Source organism: Ruditapes philippinarum, unplaced genomic scaffold (assembly GCF_026571515.1).
Source record: "Ruditapes philippinarum isolate M1 unplaced genomic scaffold, ASM2657151v2 ctg2020_1_1_1_1, whole genome shotgun sequence".
NCBI lineage: Eukaryota > Metazoa > Mollusca > Bivalvia > Venerida > Veneridae > Ruditapes > Ruditapes philippinarum.
The window spans coordinates 100,387-123,734 of record NW_026861401.1 but is presented as its reverse complement, the minus strand read 5'-3'; the positions used below and the strand labels follow the sequence as shown (position 1 = coordinate 123,734).

The following is a 23,348-nucleotide window of genomic DNA, read 5'->3' as shown; positions in this document are numbered from 1 at the left end:
ATGGCATTGTCCATATTTGCTTGCTATTCAGATGATACGAATTTATCTATAGCCAGTCTTATATCAGAAGCAGGTAACAATAAGTCAGTTTTTTTGAAAATTTAATGATTGTTTAGCTAAAGCATCTACTTTTTCATTTCCCCGTATACCTACATGACTTGGAATTCAATATAATTTATCAGATTTTGTTTTAAGTATATCATGAAATCGTAAAAGAAGTTTCTTTATCATGATATTGCCAGATTTTTTATTTTTAATGGATAATAAAACAGAAAGCGAGTCAGAAAATATCACACACATTTATCATGGGTATGCTGTATTATGTATGACAATGCTAAATCTATAGCTTTTGCTTCAGCAGTAAAAATTGATACATTATCTGGTAACCTCATACTAGATGTAAAATTATTTTCAAACACAGCCGTACCAACCTTGCAACCTTCTTTTGAACCGTCTGTTTTGCTTTTACTTTGTTGTATAATTAATGTGAATTAGTAATTTGTATAGAAGTCAAAATACTACTATGTTTAAATTTTGCTACCTTAATGACACGTAATTGCACAATTAAAGCTGCTTTACTCAGCTGTTAAACATCTAACATGCTCTTAATTCATAAGTAAAACATTACTAAATACACGTTTGACATTTCTAAAGAATTTAAAAATATTGATTTTTGAGGCATAATGTGCCTTTAAAAAAGTTAGCTGATGTTGATTGAATAAAGGCATATAATGACAATCATGTTTACTAAGTGAATCATGTTCGGTGAATAACTAAACACCTAAAAGGTGTGCTAAACGGAAACTAAGCCGGTGCGTGTTCTTGTTTCCTTACTCTCTTGTGATCTCTGACCAGTCGATGACGGTTAATGAGCGAATACATACGTTTATTTACGATAATGTAGTGGGCAGGAAATTGGGCGGAGCTTATTTTATCTCCTATTGCAAAAGGTGTACAGCTGGATTATGTTGATCCGAATCATGATGGTTTGACAATGTATCGATAGAAAGTAACTTCTGTTTTGTCGACGTATACACGAACAATGAGTATTCCGAATGGTATGATGAACACTTGGTAAAACCAGTTATTGTCTTATCGTTTAACAAAATGTATTTTGTTGAAATACATGTTTACAAAGTTAAATCGGCAAAGTCGATCCAAGAATGCAACATTGGATTTTACATACAAAGAAATACAATGGTATTTTGTCTGTAAAAAAAACTGTTCAACTCAGATCAACAAGGCTGGATATTTGGCAACGAATAGCCTCCATACTAATCCAGTTTTACTTGAGGTTACCTTTCGTGAGTTTAAGTCGAGATTGAGATAAAGAATCGTTTCTGAATACGGGTATTTGTCAAACTACAAAAGTCATTGACTTTCTTCTCAATCCTGTATCTAAACAAAGCACAAAGATCAATATCACACTTGTATTCCAAACTCATGGTATATTTTTGCATAGTTGTATTCGTTCGGTCATCAATTTTTAGTTTTTAGTCGTTGATGGACTGAAATAAATACGCATAGATATGCCGCTTATTAAGAAGCTATGTAATGAACACGATTTAGTTCAGGAGCACAAAGGAAAAGTTTACATTTAAATTTTAAATGTCATGGTATGACAGTCTTTATCTTTTTATCATATTTTGTAAAAACTTGGCTCAACTATATGGTTTCATTAAAACAATTTGTGATAAGTTTTAAGCTTACAAATCAAGGTCACGCTAGGACTTTAGAAGTCTTAATTTTCATAAAAGTACCTCGATGATCACATCCAGACATCAATTCTGTCATGCATGAATGGATTTTGAAATTAATAAAACATTACTAAAACTTGCCATAAGTTAACGCCAGATCGACAGATAAAAAGAGAAGAATTATTTACTTCGATGTACATCGATGTTTTTTATCATATCTTTGTGCATTCATTGATGGTTCTTGAAATAGCTGTGCTCAAAGAGAATATGAGAAAGAATAAGTTTCAGACTATTTTTTGTAATTCCCTTGTTTTACGAGGAATCATGTCCTTATTGCAAGTCAACGGCTTCTCTTCTAGGTCTTGCCTGGAGGCATTTGTCTGTTCTAAAACGACAGTTCTTGTTTCTTTGTAATCACTACTTCTTTCCATGAACAGGCTCCATCAAATCGAGTCTGCAACTTTTTCAATTTTTCCGTATAAGGCGTTCTTTAGGGATTCCGTTTTTCTCTATTTTAACGAGTGAATCAACAATATGACATCAACAAAAGCTTTATAGTTTACATCAGTTTAAACCGCTAATGACATTATAACCAAACAGTGTGTTTCTTAATTTTTTTCTAGGTTTATTCATGTTTAAATGGAGGAAAGGCAAATTTTCCTCGTCAGTGTCATATTATTAAGTTTAAACCAAGTCAAAGTGATTTTTTTCTTTAAATCTAGTAAACCCCTACTAATAACTAAGTCAAAATAGTTACCTAATAAATGAAGTACTTAAAAGTATCTAGGGTCAGAGTAAAGTAATATCAATTTACAAAATTACCATAAGTAAATATAGGCTATCAAAAGATACCTAAAACAAACGTATCATATCAGCAGGGTGTGAAATTACATATTGACGACAATACTTTAATCAGTTGGATTTTGTCCCAACAGGATGAAAACCTTTAAGCTCTGGCTCAAATTGTGCGTACAAGCCAAACACCATCTTTCAAGTGTAATGCATCTCTGTTTGTCGGTCTGGAGGTTGGTCAGGGCTAGTATATTCACCCCTTTTGATGCGAAGTTCAGAAAGGTCAAAATCACCAGGGTATTGGTCCGAGCAATAACTCAAAAACACTTCGTCGAACTGTTGTAATGCAGTTACAGTTGTAATCTTTGGTGTGTAGGCTTGGCATGAGAAGTAGATGATTCATATGAATTTCATGATCAGAAGGTTTAAGGCAAAGATCTTCGTGATACAACAACTAAACGTTTGTCAAATTTGGAACACTTTAACCAACTGTCCAAAATTTGATCTGGTCTAGTAGATCAAGTTCATATCCACCACTAAGAGCTTGTATGACCAATGCTGGAAAATGTTTTGGCTAACAGTTCTAACATTTGGTGTATAAGTTAGCCATGATAGGAAGGTGGCAACTATTGCTAAAGTAAAGTTAGACAAAGGCACTTTTTGTAAAATTCATGCTGCAGTGGCACTATGTATATGTTTTTTGGAATATCATTGTAGTAATGATACTACTCTTAGTCTGTTTATGTAACTTATTTATTATGGGTTCAGTTCATAGGGACAAATGAGTAACTTTTGTCATCCGGTTTGTGATATTGATAAGTAATAATTATATTGTTGCATGCATGTTTTTAAAATTCATTAATATAACGCTAAATTGCTATGCAGTTATTTCAAGTTTAATTCTGGGAAAGAAATGTAAAGAAATAAAAATGCCAATGATCATTTACATAAACTCACCCGCATGCAAAGCAGAAAAGAAAAGACTTGCTTACATTGATGATGATCAATCTGCCTTTTTCATGAATATGAACAATATCAAATTCAAGGTGTTAAAAAAGCGACAAACATCGGTAGCTTTATAATAAAATATCACGCACAATTAAAGTAAATTCAATTGTACAATTTTCATTTTACTACAACTGCATCGTACTGCTTTAAATTTTAACAATTAAAGAGTTCGCCACTTGAGCTAAAGGTAAATGAAAACAAAGCCAAATCGCTCTTTTACCAGTTAAGTGACTTTGTTAGGTCAAAATGTATAATCATAATGCAATGACCTTTTAGTAAATATAGGCTAAAATTATATATATATATATATAAAAAGATAACTGAAACAATCGTTCAATATCATAAGAATATACAAATATATCTTGTCAATACTGAAATTGGTTTTGTTATTGCAAACATGTGGCTTCTTTACATTTTACTGGCATTATTGGCTATCTGGGCTATGATTAAGTTGAAAAGGCACCAAAGAGGAAATGGACCGCCTCGTGTTAAAGGTCTGCCAATTATAGGAAATGCTCTAGAGATAAATGAAAGCAATCTTTTTGGTAAATTATATTCTTTTTCAGAGAAATATGGGGAGATATTCGAATTAAAGATTCTGCATCAGACTTTTGTCTGTCTAAATTCTGAGGGTTTGATTCGGAAAGCGTTAGCAACTGAGCCATATACACGGTTTATGAATGAAAAGACTAAGATCTTCTTCGGAGAAGCAATGTTGTATGGCGGTCAAAGTGTAGCGCTTTATAGAGATCCATACAGTAAAGTGTACAACGGCATGCGCAAAGGTCAATCATTTATTATTTATCACTTTATAGCTTTTAAACAACTGTAACAAAATCATTTTTGTCACAATGGCATCACAATGTTAACAAAGAATTATATAATTTTAAAATACAAAGATTTATATAATTTCAAAACGTTATAAGATATCGCCAATGCATTAATTATAACAATCGTTTTTTTAAAAAATAAAGTTGCATTCAATTTATTAACATTTACAATTTCATACACGTATGTTTTGTTTCTTAAAAGAAGACATCTTTTTAGGAATGATCAAAGGTATTCATGTTTATGGACAAGGAGGATACACCGAATTTGAAGAAAACATTCAACTGGAGCTCTGCCGACTTAACAAAAAGATTGAATCTTTTGGCGATAATGACTTTGATATGGTTGCACTTATACAACGGTCTTTGACTAACGTTATCTCACAAGTGGTAATAAAATTATATCAAACTACACATAGCGAATCAGATATTTTAGAGGTTCAGGTTGGGGGTGGTTTATTGGGGGACAAACTGCAACAATCAAAATAATGGCTTTCATATGTGTTTTCTTATTGGGTAAGTACCTTTATTAATGTGTCCATCCCTCTATAATATGTGTACTCTTTAGTGTACTTGTGTGGTCATGTATTTTATTTGTTTGCCCTATCCGTTTTTTAGCATTTTTATATTTTGTACAAGAAGGGAAAGAGGCTGGAGTTAAAGTAAGTAAAATACAAACAAACAAATAAAAAATAAAATACTATCATTTTTCTTGATAATGTACCTACATTGCAGCTGATTGGTGAATCATTATCTGACGACGACACAGACGTTAATATGTTTTGGGATTATATTGAGGGAGTTAATTTCTTCCTCAATGCCAGTGTCAACAATATACTATCGTTCATGCCCGTCTTACGATTTGCACCAGCCTTCAAAAGCAAATATGACTTCGCGAGCAAAGGAAAAAATACAATTATTGAGAGATTCTTCAAAGGCAGAAAGGTAAATCTAAAAAGCTAGACATACTATTTCAATCAAATAAATATGATTTGTTTTTTTAAGGCCATTTTATTTTGTGCGATACGTTGTAAGAATAAATAAAAAAAATCCATTTTATGAAAGAGACACTTTACAAACATTATATGTTAATTGAAGGTTTTATAACAATCAAGTAGGAAACACATTTTAAATTTGTTGGATAGGATAAAGCTAATGGTTCAACAAAAGGTCTTGTGGATTTCCTATTAGAGGAGCAAAGGAAGACGATTGAAGAGGGAAAAGAAGTCATTTTTACCGATGAAAGAATTATCGGTAACATCCTAGAGACAGTTGTGGCAGGTAAATGGTATTTTAATTAAAAGTATCGTGATTTGTAACACTGATTATCATACCTGTTTAAGAATACAACATGTCTCGTTAGATACTTGCATAAAATTACAAGTGAAAAAGTACCGTTTTTTTTGTTATTAAACTTTGAAAGAAATGTGAGCAAACTAGGATCAAATGATTACATTGGAAATAGATTTATACATCTACCTTTTATTTGTTAGGATATTTCTTTTTTACTCTGCACATTAAACAGATGAGTGTTTTTGTGTAAAAACGGTGTTCCTCAGCAGTTTTACGCCAGTACGTAACATACTTTATTAGGAATATCAGCTACATTGATGTCTTTAATAACATGTTCTTCTTATAAAGAATCGTCTCTTACTTTGAATGAAGCATATGTATTTGAATTTAGTACAAATGCGTATCCTTGATTTCCTTGACCGTATAGAGAAGACAAAGATGTAGGCAAGGTTCTTCTGGAATATTCAGGCTGGTAAAAAGTTAATAATTCAGTTTGGGGATGGAACAGTTGAGACTGGGCATTCAAGAGCAATTTATTTTACCAAACTATTGAAATATGATAAAAACACTATAAGATAAGGATACAATGTTGAGTATAATTTAATGAATAACTGTGGTAGAGCACACATTTTTAAATCTATATAAAGTTTTTTTCAGCCGTTTAAGTGTTCAACAAACTTTATTACAATGCGATTTTTTCTTAGAAAAAGGAGTAGCATTATGCATGAAACAAAAAGCAAAACTTTGCGTAGAAGTAGAAGAATTTAGTCAACCCCTCTCGTATTTAATTGTGCTTTAAATGCGTATTTTGGATAAACCTGCTATAACATATGTAGGTTCGCTAGTGACATAAAGCATTTAACTTCAAATTTATTAGCTAAAATTAGGAAATAAATATCAATTTTGAGTGCATTGTTGTAGAATATTGCACGGTTCGAGTTCAAATGCGCAGGAATAAAACCATGAAGGCTGACAGGCATGTGCAGGCTTTTTCCAATAGAGTCTGCAATTTTCATGTCATTTTGCCGATTTTAAAGCTTCCGATCACTTTTTCCAAATATTGATTACTTACAAAGCATTCGATAAACCGTGCATCATTGTACTATATAATGCAATATAAAATAATAGATATTTTTTTCTAACATGCTTATAAAAATATGGTGAGGTAATATGAGCAAAGAAGCAATGTTCTAACGTCATTTTATGTATTGACTCATAAATGACGTGTAAGCATTCGTTTTTAATGCAGCGCATAAAATATTATATCTTGTCTACGGTGGCACTGAGGTGAATGTTTTTGTTTATCTAAATTTCGACTATATATTCTCGTGGTCAAGAGAAAGTAATACGTGCGCATGAATAAATAAATTCATACACATGAGTTACTATGTCGTGAGCACGAGTTACTATTTCGTGCGAAAGAAATACTATGTCGTGAGCACGAGCAAATTAAGTCGTGCGCACGACTTACTATGTCGTGAGCACATGTTACTATGTCGTATTAGACATGTATTACAATTCAAGTCAATAACATCAATTGTTTTGAACACTGATGTTGTACGTAAATTTTTTAACAAATTTCTTAAGTAACAGGAAATGTCATCAAATTCCTTGTCGCCAAAGGACAAGGACTTCTCCTTCGTGACACAGTTGCATATATAATACACACTTGTGCTTTTATATAAGTTCCATTGACAATAATTTTACATTATGTGTCTCTGTGGCCTTGATATTCTGAAAAATGACAATCAATTGGGGTTTTCTACTGGCCACTTAGAGCAATGTCCCTATCCTGTCAAGTAACAAAAAGGTTGGCTTATTCTTTCTCAAGTTTAAATAATTCATTGGACAAATACTGTATGTTAAGCGTCATTTTGGCCTTAGGGTTAAATTCAATAACCTCAAAATCATTAGGCGTCATCTACTGATCAGGAGCAATGTTCATACTAAGTGATATAAACCATGGCTTATTCTTTCCAAAGTTATTAATCAGACTAAGATTTTACATGAAGTGTCGAGGTTACCTTAAGGTTTGACGTTTTAACCTAAAACACCAATAGGGGTCATCTACTGGCCATGGGCAGTATCCCTACCAAATCAAATAAATCAGGGCTAATTCCTTTTCAATCTATGTGTGGACAAAGATTTCAGGCCTTTAGTACATACGTACGCGCTGATCAACCCTATCACAGGATGCTCTCTACGTCTTAAATGGGGGCATAAAAAGGGCTATTACTTGGTCAAAATAAATGTCTAATTTATGGGCCTTGGATAGTAATCTCCTAGTATGCGCCTTAAAACATGTCAAGTTTTAAGTGATACCTTCAGCAGTTTCAAAGATTAAAATAAGTTAGAAAAGATCAAAAAGGAAAGGCGGCATTCAATGAACGAAACCCTACACGACCCAGCAACAAAAATAGGACAGGGCGCAGGGCAGAGCACGGACAGGATAATCACGTTCTTAAGGTATTACGATCCTAATGGGCACCATAAGGAACTAAATAATTGACATCATAGGTCAGATATATACGTTAAGTACACCTGTATGCACATTTTAAACAAAGTTTACCGTACGGAAATCAAGTTATGGCCACTTTTCTGAACTCAAGCTAGGATTTTATGAGGGCCCTTTTTAGAAATGAGGAACCTTTAAATAATCTGCAATAACATTCTAATGAAAAATGTTTTACCATTAATTTTTGATAAGAAACAAATAGTACTATTAAGCTAACAATCCACATAAGCAAAACTATGGTTTCTACTTAAAATTTATGAAATCTGTATAAAAATGTTACCCTACCCTACACATTTTTACCACGTGTCTGGCCATTTTCGTACTTAGGGAGCATAATTAAACAAATCCTTAAAATTGACCCAAATTAGGGCCTGTTTTCAAAGTTTCCCTAAATTATTAAAGAAGTATATTGGTTGATCTTGTAAAATATGAAATACTTTTACAATCTAGTTTTGATATTATTACACTTCGAAAATATCAGGTATCATATTTATTACCAGAATAAGCATAATTTAGCCAATAAATACCTATATAAATTAAAAAATCAAAATTAAACAATTTTGTTTCCAAATGGGACACGAGAGATACATAAATAATGTTAAAAGTAAAAAAGAAAGAAAAAAAGTTGACCCTTCTGGGGATTGAACCCACGGCCCTCATTTTCAATGTAGTTAACAGTAGTTCTAGCCTATATGAATACTATTCAAAGCGGAGGTAATGCATTAGGATGTTAATATTTTAAAAAGAAACAATAGTATCCGACAAGGAAATTAAATAAAAAAACAAGTAATTGATTTATTAATAGGCACAGAAAGTAAAAGGGCGCAGAGGAAGGGGACTTGGGATCAGAGAAAGGGAGGGGCAAAATTAAACAAGAGGGTCATGATGGCCCTAAATCGCTCACCTGACCAATTACCTAGACAAGCATTCTGACCAAGTCTCATGACAGGTGAGTCACAAATGTGACTACTAGAGTGTTAACAAGGATTATCAATATCTGAGCAGTGTGAATTAGTTTTTTTACCCGAGTGACCCATATTCGAACAGGACCTAGAAATCATCAAAACAAACTTTCAGACCAATTTCCATGATACTTGGATCAAAACAGTAGCCACTAGTGTTAACAAGATTTTTCTATTTTTAGCTCCGGTGACCTAGTTTTTCATGCGAGATAACCCATGTTCGAAATCATCCGAACAATTACCTAGACAAGCATCCCGACCAAGTATGGTGATAATTATTTCACAAATGTGACAAATAGAGTGTTAACAAGGTTTTTCCATATTTGGACAGTGTGACCTAGTATTTCATCCGATATGACCCATGTTCGAACTGGACCTAGTATTCATAAAAAAAATTTCAGAACAATTTACAGGATATTCAGATAAAAAATGTAGCCACTAGAGTGTTAATAAGATTTTTCTATTTTTATCTCCGGTGACCAAGTTTTTCATCCGAGATGACCCATGTTCGAACTCATTAGAGCAATGACCTAGACAAGCATCCTGACCAAATTTGATGATAATTGAGTTAAAAATGTGACAACTAGAATGCAAACAAGGTTTTTCCATATTTGGGCAGTGTTACCTTGTTTTTGACCGTAGGTGACCCATATTCGATTTTAACCTAGAACTCATCTAAACAAACTTTCAGAAAATTTACAGGATATTTGGATAAAAAAAGTAGCCACTAGAATGTTAACAAGATTTTTCTTTTTGTAGCTCCTGTGACCTAGTTTTTGCATGCGAGATGACCCATGTTCGAACCCATCCGAGTTTTTAACTAGACAAGCATCCTGACCAAGTTTGATGATGATTGAGTCAAAAATGAAACCTCTACAGTGTTATAAAGGTTTTCTATTTTTAGCTCCGATGACCTAGTTTTTCATCGAACTCATCCGAGCTATCACCAAGACAAGCATCCTGACCAAGTTTGATGATGATTGAGGCGAACATGTGACCGTTAGAGTGTTAACAAGGTTTTTCTATTTTAGCTCCTGTGACCTAGTTTTTAATCCGAGATAACCCATGTTCAAACTCATCTAGCTATCACCTAGACAAGCATCCTGACTAAGTTTGATGATGATTTAGGCAAAAAGGAGACCGCTAGAGTGTTAACAAGGTTTTTATATTTTTAGCTCCTGTGACCTTGTTTTTCATCCGAGATGACCAATGTTCGAACTCATCCGAGCTATCAACTAGATTAGCATCCTGACAAGTTTGATGATGATATAGGCAAAAATGTAACGCTGGGGTGTTAACAAGGTTTTTCTATTTTTAGCTCCGGTGACCTAGTTTTTTATCCGAGATGACCCATGTTCGAAGTTATCAGATCTATTACCTTGACAAGCATCCTGAACAAGTTTGATGATGATTGAGGCAAAAATGTGACCGCTAGACTGTTAACAAGGTTTTTTATTTTTAGCCCCTGTGACCTAGTTTTTCATCCGAGATGACCAATGTTCGAACTCATCCGAGCTATCACCGACCAAGTTTGATGATGATTGAGGCAAACATGTGACCGTTAGAGTGTTAACAAGGTTTTTCTATTTTTAGCTCCTGTGACCTAGTTTTTAATCCTAGATAACCCATGTTCAAACTCATCCTAGCTATCACCTAGACAAGCATCCAGACCAAGTTTGATGATGATTGAGGAAAAAATTTGCCGCTAGAGTGTTAACAAGGTTTTTCTATTTTTAGCTCCTGTGACCTTGTTTTTCATCCGAGATGACCAATGTTCGAACTCATTCGAGCTATCACCGACCAAGTTTGATGATGATTGAGGCAAACATGTGACCGTTAGAGTGTTAACAAGGTTTTTCTATTTTTAGCTCCTGTGACCTAGTTTTTAATCCTAGATAACCCATGTTCAAACTCATCCTAGCTATCACCTAGACAAGCATCCAGACCAAGTTTGATGATGATTGAGGAAAAAATTTGCCGCTAGAGTGTTAACAAGGTTTTTCTATTTTTAGCTCCTGTGACCTTGTTTTTATCCGAGATGACCCATGTTCGAACTCATCCGAGCTATCAACTAGATTAGCATGCTGACCAAGTTTGATGATGATAAAGGCAAAAATGTAACCGCTAGGGCGTTAACAAGGTTTCTATTTTTAGCTCCTGTGACCTAGTTTTTCATCCGAGATGACCCACGTTCGAACTCATCCGAGCTATCAATTAGATAAGCATCCTGACAAAGTTTGATGATGATTGTGAAAAAATGTGACCGCTTGAGTGTTAACGAACACGTGTGGACGGACGACGGACATTCAACGGCCCTAAAAGCTCACCCTGAGCTATCTCAGTTGAGCTAAAAAATAAAACTATGAAAGATACTTACCGTAGACGAAAAAACAAAAAGGGACACAAACAAAAGTGTCACCAAAACAGTATGAAACAACATGCATACCCCTGAGGAAGACTGAGTGACGCCGCCTTGGAACGGTAAGCAGTATAAGCACTGCTGAGAAGTTTAACCCGTTAATGGTGCCCCAACCGTTACTCTTTGCCCGGCCATGTTCTTTAAAATGAGACATTGTTAGTAAAATGAATCCCCGCCACGCGAAATTCTAACAGTTGTTATGTTTACAACAGGTGAAATAAGTTAAAGATAGAAATGATCATGTAGATACATATAAAAGTAAACCCAATGACCATAACAAAGGTACTCAATGTCTTTAAAGAAGACAGAGCAACAAGAAAATCGCCTACCAGTGCCCAACGAAGCAAGACAGAAGACAAACATTTAGATAATTCAGTCCTAAAGGGCTTTAAAACTGCCCATCATAGAGTCTCCCACTTGGTCCGTCAGATGTAATAAAAAGAGGAAAGCGTAGTGTCCAACTGTAAAAGGGTTGAAACATTCAGCATGCAGTATGTCTTAAAATTGTTGGCTCATAAACTCTTTTAAAAAACGTTTAATGATTTTAGTAAAAATAGCAGAAAACTAACCATGACCTAAGATCTTACGAAGTTTGTAAATCACATCGCCATAAAAACAAGGCTGGATTATCCATTGTCCAAATCACTATTAAATTTTGAAATTGAATCAAAATTACGATTGTAAAATTTTGTAAAATATTTTCATATAATGTTACATGTCATACTTTGTACCGGAATTTTAAGTAAAACAAATGCATACAGTCGTGTTGAGTGTAATCTCATTGGCTAATTATGTTGTGCGAACGACTTAACAATCTAAAGCCCACGATTAAGCAAATCGTGTGCACGACAAAGTATCTCGTGCGCCTGGGTTTAATAAACAAACACACACACGCACACCCACACCCACACATGTGACCTCTGTGCCACCGAAGTAATCTATTTCATATGAGTTATAAGTATTGTATTTAACAATGTTCATCAGACACCTTATTTCAAACTTCATATTTAAAAGACAAAAACATTTTGGATGAAAGAACACAGTATAATTCAACATTGTTTTGCATTATATTGATTAAGATTTTTTTCGATGACAATTTGATGGTCGAAAAATATTCGGCCAGATATTTAATTTACCCGAAAGCTGTAAACGTGGCTTTTCGATACAACTTTTTTTAGAGTTGATGAAATGAAACGAGGGTTATTCACGCGATAATGATTTATGTTACAAAATCACGTGGTGCAGAATGGTAGTTCTTTGGTTACATTTTATAAGACCTAAGATAAAACATTATAGCAAAATAATTTTTTTTCCGTTTGAATAGGAATTTTGACGACTTGGTCTGTACTGACAAGCACGATGTTGTGTTTAGTCAACCACCCAGAATACCAAGACAAGGTATTTGAAGAAATTGATAAAAGCATTGGTAGAGATCGCTCGCCTAATCATTCTGATAAAGTTCATTGCCCTCATCTGGATGCTCTTGAGCTAGAAGTTCACAGGCTTATCACAGTTGTGCCTATCCTTGCTGGTAGGAAATGCACGCGTGATCTCGAATTTGAAGGATACTATCTACCAAAAGGGACTTTGGTAAGAGATCTTGATCAATGACGTATATTATTCCCGGTCATTAATATATAATGACAAAGTAAGGCTTGTTTTAAATGTGTCTTGCACTATAACAGATACATGTTGTAAGATATAATTAGATCTATAACATTCGTATTTGTAACTCCTGCATATTTGTATATTGTATACCATTGTGATGTTAACCATATTGCCTTTACTTAAAAGAAAATTTAATATTTGTTTCTTGCTGGGACCAAAAAATTAAGTTCCAAGTTCCTTAAAGTTGACTTATTTACATACGTTTTGAAGCATATATATGTCAAGCAGTTATTACCAACAAAACACGTGTAACGATTTGAGTTTTACGCACATGTTTATCATCGATCTTCAGCTAATGGCAAACATTTGGTACATTCATCACGATCCAAAAATATGGGGAGATCCTTGGAATTTCCGTCCTGAGCGTTTCTTGGACACAGATGGCCAGCTTCTTCATAGGGAACACGTGTTTAGGAGGAAGTAATATATCTTGCAACCGATTCATATAATTTCTTTTATACTCGGACTAAATCAATCTTCTTATAAATTAAAGATAGGCTAAACATTTGAGGTTATACTATATAATGCTTTGTTAATCATAAACATTAAATTATTTTCACATGAAAAACAAATCTTAAATTGATTTGATTGATGCGCTTTTAATAAACGTTTTCCAAGTATTATGTTTTTAAGAAGATTAACACAAACGTACAATACTACATACTTTAATGATTTATAAACGCTTCTTTCGTTGCTTCATAAACTTAAAATTGATGATTTTCCCCCAAATTTATATTGAAATCGTGTTACAGGAATGTTTTATCATTCTCTTAATTATTTTATTATGTCCTTCGTTTCAGTTGCATACCATTTGCAGTAGGTAGAAGACAGTGTCTCGGGGAGCAGTTTGCAAGATCAAGATATTTTCTGTATACAGCTACATTACTCAGAAAATGGAAATTTGTTGGTTCTCCGGGAAAGTTTGGATCATGTGACCCCAGAGATAGTGCTTTCATTGACAATAAAGTCACATATCGAGCAAAGTCTTTCTTCTGTAAAGCAGTTAAACGACAATGACATAATCCGCCCGATGTCACTTTCATAAACAATGATGTTTAAAAAATTGTAAATTTATCGGTATAATCACATTTCCCTTGCGGCTATATGAGTCAATCGCAGCACAATCACATGTTATTAATTATCACATATTATAAATTAGGAGAAATTAAAGATATGTATTATGAACAGTTGACAAAACTTGTTTTATAATTATCTTTTTGTTCTTTCCACTGATTTTTGTTTAGTACTAGTAGTTTTGTCTTCGGAGTTCCCCACAAAATACTTATTTGTATGTTCTTCTGAGAGAAAAATATAATCCGTAAAGAAAGTCCCAGCAGCAAAATTGAAAATGATGCAGGCCTGGTTTGGTTAAACCTGTTCATGAAAGTTACTGGAGAGCTACCGTCCACGACGCCTACCACCGGCTTTAGCAGTATTTAGCAGTATTAAAATTGAAACATGTAATAGTAAATTTTTGAATTTAGTTTCATCCGCAGATGTGTTCACATGGCGGTGATAATAGAATCACTAATGTTTCATGAAAAGTGGTGTATGATCTCCAAGTAAAATAATGCTTGTGCCCTAAACGAGAAAACAATGAGCGGAAGTAAACAAAATCAAATTTTTAAAGCGGACCAGAGGTTATGAAGGCTGCATATCAGAGAAAAGCTGTGAAAGACCTTTGAAAAAACAGGCCAAATATCCTAAGTGTGATTATACAGCATTCAAGTAAGGAATACTGGAATCACCCAAGTAGAAAAAGCAGAAAAGAAAGAACCTAAAATACCACAAACACAACAATAGCGTCGTATTGAACGATCTTTAAGGATCGGGAATATAACATATCTGATTGTATGTACCGGTGAATTTCAACGGCATCCACAAGGCAAAACAACACCGATGTGGCGGTAAAATAGAAATCAAACAATGAAAAGCCTTCACCTTAAATAACCTACTTTACACCAATATTTTTCAAAGACAAATTTCCACCGGAACAAATACAAATGTATCAAAAATACCAATTTAAAAATAAATGAAATACAGATATTGATAGAAAATGAATTGTTCCTGTGTATTCAAAATTTAATCTATTGAGGTTGTTGAATTAAACAATTATTATCAACAGACGATAGCACAATATGGTTTTATTTAACTAGTTTGATAAAATTTTGTATTTAATTTACAATCATTTACTTTTCTTTTGTATAATATCAAATAAGAACGGTTAAAATTTAAAAAGAGTCATATTTTTGTAATGCTTTACGTTTGATTAATATTTCTGCCTGTATTGAGCTTCGATATCTTGGTAGCTCTATAATCTTAAAGATTTTTATATTTACAAATAAAGTAAAAATAAAAGTTTAAAGTAAGGTAAAAATTTAAATTATATCAAAAACAAAGATACCTCTACGAAAATGTAAAAGTTTAAAAACTAAAATAAAATTATTTGACAGTTAAAAAAAAGAAATTAATAAGTCATCTTCACTCTTACCACGAAGTTTCGTTATGTTTACAGTAGCAATATGATCACAAGGAGTCATAATTTTTTAAAATTTTTAACCGTTTTCATCATGCGGATATTTTTTAATACAAAATCAATAAAAAACAATTGATCGCAATAAATAGGTTTAAATCTATGTGTTATGATAATACTATATTGATATTATAAGTGCACAGGTAGTGAAAACATTTTAACATAGTGATTTTTTATGAATAGTGCTTGGATAAATTTTCCATTGTATCTCACTCTTTATCATGTATATCAAACACATAGGCAATAGTTATGATTTTTTTTATTTGAAGATACATCTTTGTAAAGTTTCCAGTTACTCTTAATTGAAAGTTGCAAACATGTACATGTTTTATATGTCATGTATGTAATGGAATCATATGATACATACATAAATAAATTAAGATATACATAGATAAATAAATAAATAAATAAATAAATAAATAAATAAGAATAATAAATGCACATGTATGATTATTAGCGACTGGCATATAGTTGCTATAAGAACATTACCATAACAATGTTGACATTATCACTGTGTGCATGTGCATAATTAGAAATTCTAGTTATATTTGTGCTAAATAAAATAATGAAGTTATAAAAACCAAAGTTATACTACAACACCTGAGGCATTTCCTAGAAGTTAAAAAGAAGAAGAACGCATGCTGATATATATCTCAAAAGAGCTTCAGAAGCCTTTCTGTTTAAGATTTAAAAAGCCAGACGGGTAAATATTGATTAAAAAAAGATTGATGTCAAGTGCAATTTAATATTGATGATGTTTTTTTTGTATTTTAATTCAAAGAACTTATTCCTAAAGCTTTTAATACGGGGCCACAGCTAGTTTATCTATCATTGATGCCAGCACTATTAAGTGTTGAAAATTGAGTACCGCTCAGCCGGTGCTAGGGGGTGTGAGGGTTGTTGCACTTATTCACTATCCCTCATGTACCGAGTCTCCAATTTTCAAATTATTTTGTTGTGATTAATGCTTCCGAGGGATCGCTTTGTTTCCAGATTTTTATAAAGTTTTGTTTTTCTTGGTGGAATTTGAAACCAACAAAGATAAAAAATGATAACAAATAATCTAAACTTCATTAACATGCATAGCAGGAAAAAGACTACTTACATTGCTTCTGAACTATATGCCTTTCATAAACAAGAGGGCCAAGATGGCCGTAGATCGCTCACCTAACCCATCGAACTCACCCGAACAATTACCTAGACAAGCATTCTGACCAAGTTTCATGACAGGTGGGTCAAAAATGTGACCACTAGAGAGTTAACAAGGCTTATCCATATTTGAGCAGTGTGACCTAGTTTTTAACTCCAGGTAACCCATATTCAATCTTGACCAATAAATTTTCAAACCAAACTTTCCAGGATACTTGGATCAAAACAGTAGCCACTAAAGTGTTAACAAGATTTTTCTATTTTAGCTCCTGTGACCTAGTTTTTCACCCGAGATGACCCATGTTCAAACTCATCCGACCTATTACCTAGACAAGCATCCTGACAAAGTTTGATGATGATTGAGGCAAAATGTGACCGCTAGAGTGTTCACAAGGTTTTTCTATATTTAGCTCCTGTGACCTAGTTTTTCATCCGACATAACCCATGTTCGAACTCTTCCGAGCTTTTACCTAGATAAGCATACTGACAAAGTTTGATAATAATTGAGGCAAAAATGTGAACGAACAAGTGTGGACGGACGACGGACATTCAACGATACTAAAAGCTCACCCTGAGCTAGCTCAGGTGAGCTAAAATGTATCAAATTTAAGGAATCGAAAACGATTGACATCGGTAGTTTTATTCATTATATAATAAGGTCACGCAAAATAATAATGATAATAAATCATAGATTACACAGTTTTAGTAAAATACTGTAGCGTTCAGCTTTAAAATATTAACATTTGAAAAGTTCATCACAGGGGAAAAAGGTGACACAGGGTCGTACTTAAGATAAATGATTACGAAGCGAATTGCTTTTTATCAAGTAACCTGTCTTGTGTCAAAATACAATACTATCATTATACCAATGACCTTATAGTAAATAGGCTAAACGTAATATCTTTGGGGGAAAAGATAACCGAAACAAATATTAAATATCATTAAAATATACAAATACATATTGTTAATACTTCAATTTGTTAATTGTCCAAGACATGTTTTTTTCTTCCTTACATTTTTGTGGCTATCTGGGTTATTTTTTTAAGTTGAAAAGGCAACAGAGAGGAAATGAACCACCTCGTGTTAAAGGCCTTTCAATAAAAGGAAATGCCCTGGAGATAAATGAATTTTATTTAATGAATTATATTCATTTTCAGAGAAATATGGGTTGATATTCGAAATGAAGATTCTGCATACTTAAATCAGAGGGTTTAATTCGCAAAGTTTTAGCAAGTGAGCCATATACACGTGTTATGAATGAAAAGACTTAGTTTTTCTGTAGAAGCAATATTGTTTGGCAGTCAAAGTGTTGGGTTTAATGGAGATCCTTACTGTAAAGTGTACAACGGGATGCACAAATATGAATCATACATTCAATATCACTTTAGATTTTTTAAACAGCTACAACAAACTCATATCGACCAAAAATGCCTTTACAATGTTCACAAAAATTTATTTAATTTCAAAACGTTCAAAGAAATCGACAAATGCATTAATAATAACAACCGTTATTTTTTAAAAATAATGTTGCATTCAATTCAATTTATTAACATATACAATATTATACAGTATGTTTAGCTTTTTGAAAGAAGACATCTTTTAAGGCATGGTTAATGGTCTTCATGTATATGGACATGAAAGATTCAACGAATTTGAGGAAAACATTCAACTGGAGATATGCTGAATTAACAAAAAGGTGAATCTTTTGGCGACAATGACTTAGATATGACTTATATAATGGTCTTTAATTAACGTTGTCTCACAAGTAGTAAGAAATTTATATCAAACCACACATTTCTTTTTCTTTTTGAGTTTGGGTTGGCAAACTGCAACCATCAAAACTGGTTTTCATATGTGTTATCGTAAAGGATAAGCACCTTTTTATGCTAATATCCTCATATTACATTTTTTTATTCGGTTTATTTGGGTGGTCTTGTACTTTATTGTTTGTCATATGCAGTTTGTCAGCATTTATATAAATTGATTAAGAAGAGGGAGAGGCTGGAACTTAAGTAAATATCATTGAAAAAAAAAAGAACAAACAAACAAGGGGGCCATGGTGGCCCTAGATAGCTCACCTGAACCATCCAACTCATCCGAACAATTACCTAGACAAGCATTCTGAACAAGTTGACAGGTGAGTCAAAAATGTGACCACTAAAGTGTTAACAAGGATTATCCATATTTGAGCAGTGTGACCTAGTTTTTTACCTAGGTGACCCATATTCGATCTTGACCTAGAAATCATCAAAACAAACTTTCAGACAAATTTCCAGGATACTTGGATCAAAACAGTTGCCACTAAAGTGTTATTTACTGATTTTCCTTTTATGTACATAGTAAAACAACAAAACAATATCTTCTTTGAAAAACCCAAACAGGTAGAGCTGTGATATTTGGCATGAAACATCTTTTAGTAAGTGTCTACCAAGTTTGTTAAAATAAAAGCCTTGGGGTCAAAACTGGTCTTGTCATTGGGGTCATTAATTTTCCTTATAATATTATGTATATATAGTAAAAACTAAAACGTCTTATTTTAAAAAAAACAAAAGAGGTAGAGCTTAGATATTTGGCATGAAAAATTTTCCAATGGGTGTTTACCAACTTTGTTCAAATAAAAGCCCTGGGGTCAAAATTATTCTTGTTCATGGAGAGTTTTAATATTCAGATGAGTAATTCTAGGGCCATCATGACCCTCTTGTTATTAATTATATTGGCTATGGCAGTTAGCTGTAGCTCAAGATAATAGTTTTGCTTCAGACTTGATCGTATCAAAAACATTTTACTGAACACAAAATACCAAACTTAAATGTATAAAGCATGTTATATTGACCATATTGTTAAAAGCATTAAAAAAACAAAAAACAAAAAAACTTATGGGTGCAAGGCTTTTTTTCGCAGGTTGGGAAAGCAGCCCTGCCCTTAATTTTGGGGGTAAAAAAACCTAATTTGGTCAGTGAAAAGTCAGGGAAAAGTCAGAGAATTTTATTTATCTATGATGCTGGCAACCCTGGTTAGAGCTATCACCTACACAAGCATCTTGACCAAGTTTGATGATGATTGAGTCAAAAATGTGACCGCTAAAGTGTTAACAAAGTTTTTCTATTTTTAGCTCCTGTGACTTAGTTTTTCATCCGAGATGACACATGTTCAAATTCATTCGAGCTATCACCTAGACAAGCATCCTGACCAATTTTTTTTGATGATGATTTAGGCAAAAATGTGACCACTAGAGTGTTAACAAGGTTTTTCTATTTTTAGCTCCTATGACCTAGTTTTTCATCCGAGATGAACCATGTGCAATTCATTTGAGCTATAAACTAGATAAGCGTCCTGACCGAGTTTGATGATGATTGAGTCAAAAATATGACCAATAATGTGTTAACAAGGTTTTTCTATTTTTAGCTCCGGTGACCTAGTTTTTCATCCGGGATAACCCATGGGTGAACTCAACTAAGCTATCACATAGACAAGCATCCTGACCAAGTTTGATGACGATTTAGGCAAAAATGAGACCGCTAGAGTGTTAACAAGTTTTTTTTCTATTTTTAGCTCTGGTGACCTTAAGTTAAAACAGCAGAATAAATACAATGACCTAACATCTTACGAAGTTTGTAAATCACATCGCCATAAAAATCAAACTGGCTGATCCCTTGTCGCAGAAGTGTTTTCAAATCACTATTGAGTTTTGAAAATAAATCAAAATTACAATTGTAAAATAATTCCGTATTATGTTACATGTCAAACTTTGACCCGGAATTTTAAGTAAAACAAATGCATACATGTAGAGTGTAATCTGATTGGCTAATTATGTTGTGCGAACGACTTAACTATCTCGTGCCCACGACTTAGGAACTCGTGTTAACGACATAGTATCTCGTGCGCACGAGTTAAATAAAAAGATAAACAACACACAGGCACACGCATACACACACGTCAACTCTGTGCCATCGTTTAATAGGAGTTATAAGTATTTGTACAATGTACAACGAACACTTTATTCAAACTACACATTTTAAAGGCAAAAACATCTTGAATCAAGGAAGATCTTGATCTTTTGGGTCGAAAAATATACGGATACATATTAGTTTTACTCGAAAGCTGTTAACGTGGCTTTTCGATACAGACTTTTTTCTAGACTTGCTGAAACACTGGTAGTTATGGAAGCCATTCTGCCATGCGAATTGCTATTTGCGAATTGTTATTTGCGAAATGACAAATGCGAAATGATATTTGCTTATGATAAATGCAAAATGCTTATTGACACAAGGTTATTTCAGATCAATTTCCACCATTAATTCAGACCGCTGTCTTCCAGGAAGTTAGGTAGTAAACAGATGTTTGCGAAGTAAAAACAAGATAAACAGTAATAAAGAATATTTTACACATTTTTGGATTTTTTAAGCTTCAATTTAGGCGTGAAACAGTATCCCCAAGTACTTAATGCAGGGGATACTTTGTACCAGGAATGACCAGATATTACAAATACTATTTAGTATTTACATAATAATATTTCCATAAGAAATTTCTTTTGTATGCAGTGTTTTTCCTATTAATTTTATACAAAATATGGCATATTTTGAGGAAAGTTAAAGTTTTATTAACCATATTCACATAAATGTAACCAGTGGTTTTGCTAACGATTTGGACCCGACATGACATTTTAAAAGGGTGTGCCAATGCTTATCAAATGTTTATCCTTTTACTGTGTGATAAATATTGAATAGAACTTTAGTAGCATTCATTAGCAGTAATTGACCATTTAAATATGTATTTAACTTTTTTATCAATTGTTTAAAAGTTATTTCCAGTATTTCGCTTGTATATAGTGTAAATAGTTATCAAAATCAATAAATATCCAAGCTACAGTTTTAAATACTTTTTATATGAAAATGTCTGTAATAGATTGTGATTTGTGAATATTTAATTATCTCAAAATGACCAAAATGTAACATATTGTTGGAAATTCCATGAGACGCTCCATTTTAAGGAAACATTTGCTTTCTATTTGCTTGCTAGTTAATATAGATAATTATACTCTTTCAAAACATTTTATAGGTAGTGCTCCTATTTTAGAAGAACTTAAATGGAAACTCCTGTCCTTAAAAACATCAAGAAAGATGCCAACAAGTTCTGTAGTTTTTGGAACAAAACAGAAAATGAAGGTATGATTTTTAGCTTCAAGAATATTTCAAGATATTGTACTCACCCTGGTGTTGGCAATCGCGTCAGCTTTACAGCTTGGTTATTTTTTGGGGGCAAGTGCAGTAGCCATTGTCACAAAGGATATCAATTAAAAATAAAAATACATGTACTCATTATGACAGCAGGCAGCTGTTATTGTAGATAAAGGTTTAAAATTTTGACCAACGCCTTACTGAAAAGCCATCCATAATAATCTTACAGTTCCTATTGTTGATTGTAAAATCTAGGCAATAAGTTCTTGATAAGTGATCCACCCGTACCAAAACATACATACAAAAACTGAAGATATAGCAGACTGGGTTTGATTTTGACTATTCATTGACATTTATGGTAATGAACACTGCCAATGCCCTGAGCAAGTAACTATGAATACTTACTGTTATTGTTTCGCATTGCAGGCTGAGGAGTACTTGATACGCTGTGGGGTGAAGGAGAACAGAGCTGGAGCTTAAGTTGATGCACTCTTTCAAACACAAAGTATTGAAACAGCACTTAGGTTGTAATGATGACTATGAAACTGTGAAAAACAGACTGCTAGTAGAATGTTAACTTCATGATGAATGTTAAAATGAGGGTTATATAGTCCTTTTAATTATGATGGACGAGATGGTTGATGAAGATAATTTTTCTGTTTTTAACTACATTCAACACAATAAGAAGTATATTGGAGCCACAAGATTATACATGGGTATGCAAAACAAACCACTGATGTACTTCAGTGACTCTGAGAGCTGAAATGTCAGCAAAACGAAGCAAACCGGAAAATGTAGGTTGAGCTAATGCGTCATCGAAGCAAAGTGGCTCAGTAAATGTGCAAACGGAGAAAAATGTGTCAAGAGAATTCAAGGACTTGAAAATTAGAGGTGATAATTTAGAATCAGTAGATCGATTACGTCGATGCTAATAAATTCTGTCCAGTATATGCCACCGATCCAAAAATAGTATGTTACTGTAAAGGAATGTGATGTGACTTGCTGAAATCTTATGCCAGGAATTAAATAAAATGATGGTCATTAAAGTAATGGAGCATGTTTATCTTCTTTGTTTCAATGTTAGCTTTTTCTAATGTAACTTGTTTCTAATATTTAAACTTTTTTATACTGATATTTTAAATTTTGATTGTACATGTATCTCTGTCAAAATCTTTAATAAAGTGACAACTTTGAATACTTGAGCTTTGGCTGTAATACGACCAGCTCTTGTTTTAATTCTGTTCAATAATACAAAAGAAATTATTTCAAAAGTTTGCTTTATTTGTTTTTCTTCCGAAAAATCAATTG

The 23,348-nt window shown here is 33.2% G+C and overlaps 1 protein-coding gene across 1 annotated transcript; it reads left to right on the top strand.

The window, feature by feature from the left end:
* Positions 1–22,520, top strand: LOC132715499 (cytochrome P450 1A1-like). The gene is made up of 10 exons (XM_060698503.1): positions 1–73; positions 4,064–4,255; positions 4,530–4,714; positions 5,060–5,269; positions 5,470–5,605; positions 12,838–13,103; positions 13,474–13,601; positions 13,982–14,175; positions 21,922–22,028; positions 22,467–22,520. Exons 1-10 carry the CDS (start codon positions 1–3, stop codon positions 22,518–22,520), a joined length of 1,545 nt encoding a protein of 514 aa, XP_060554486.1.
* Positions 22,521–23,348: the final 828 nt, after the last annotated feature.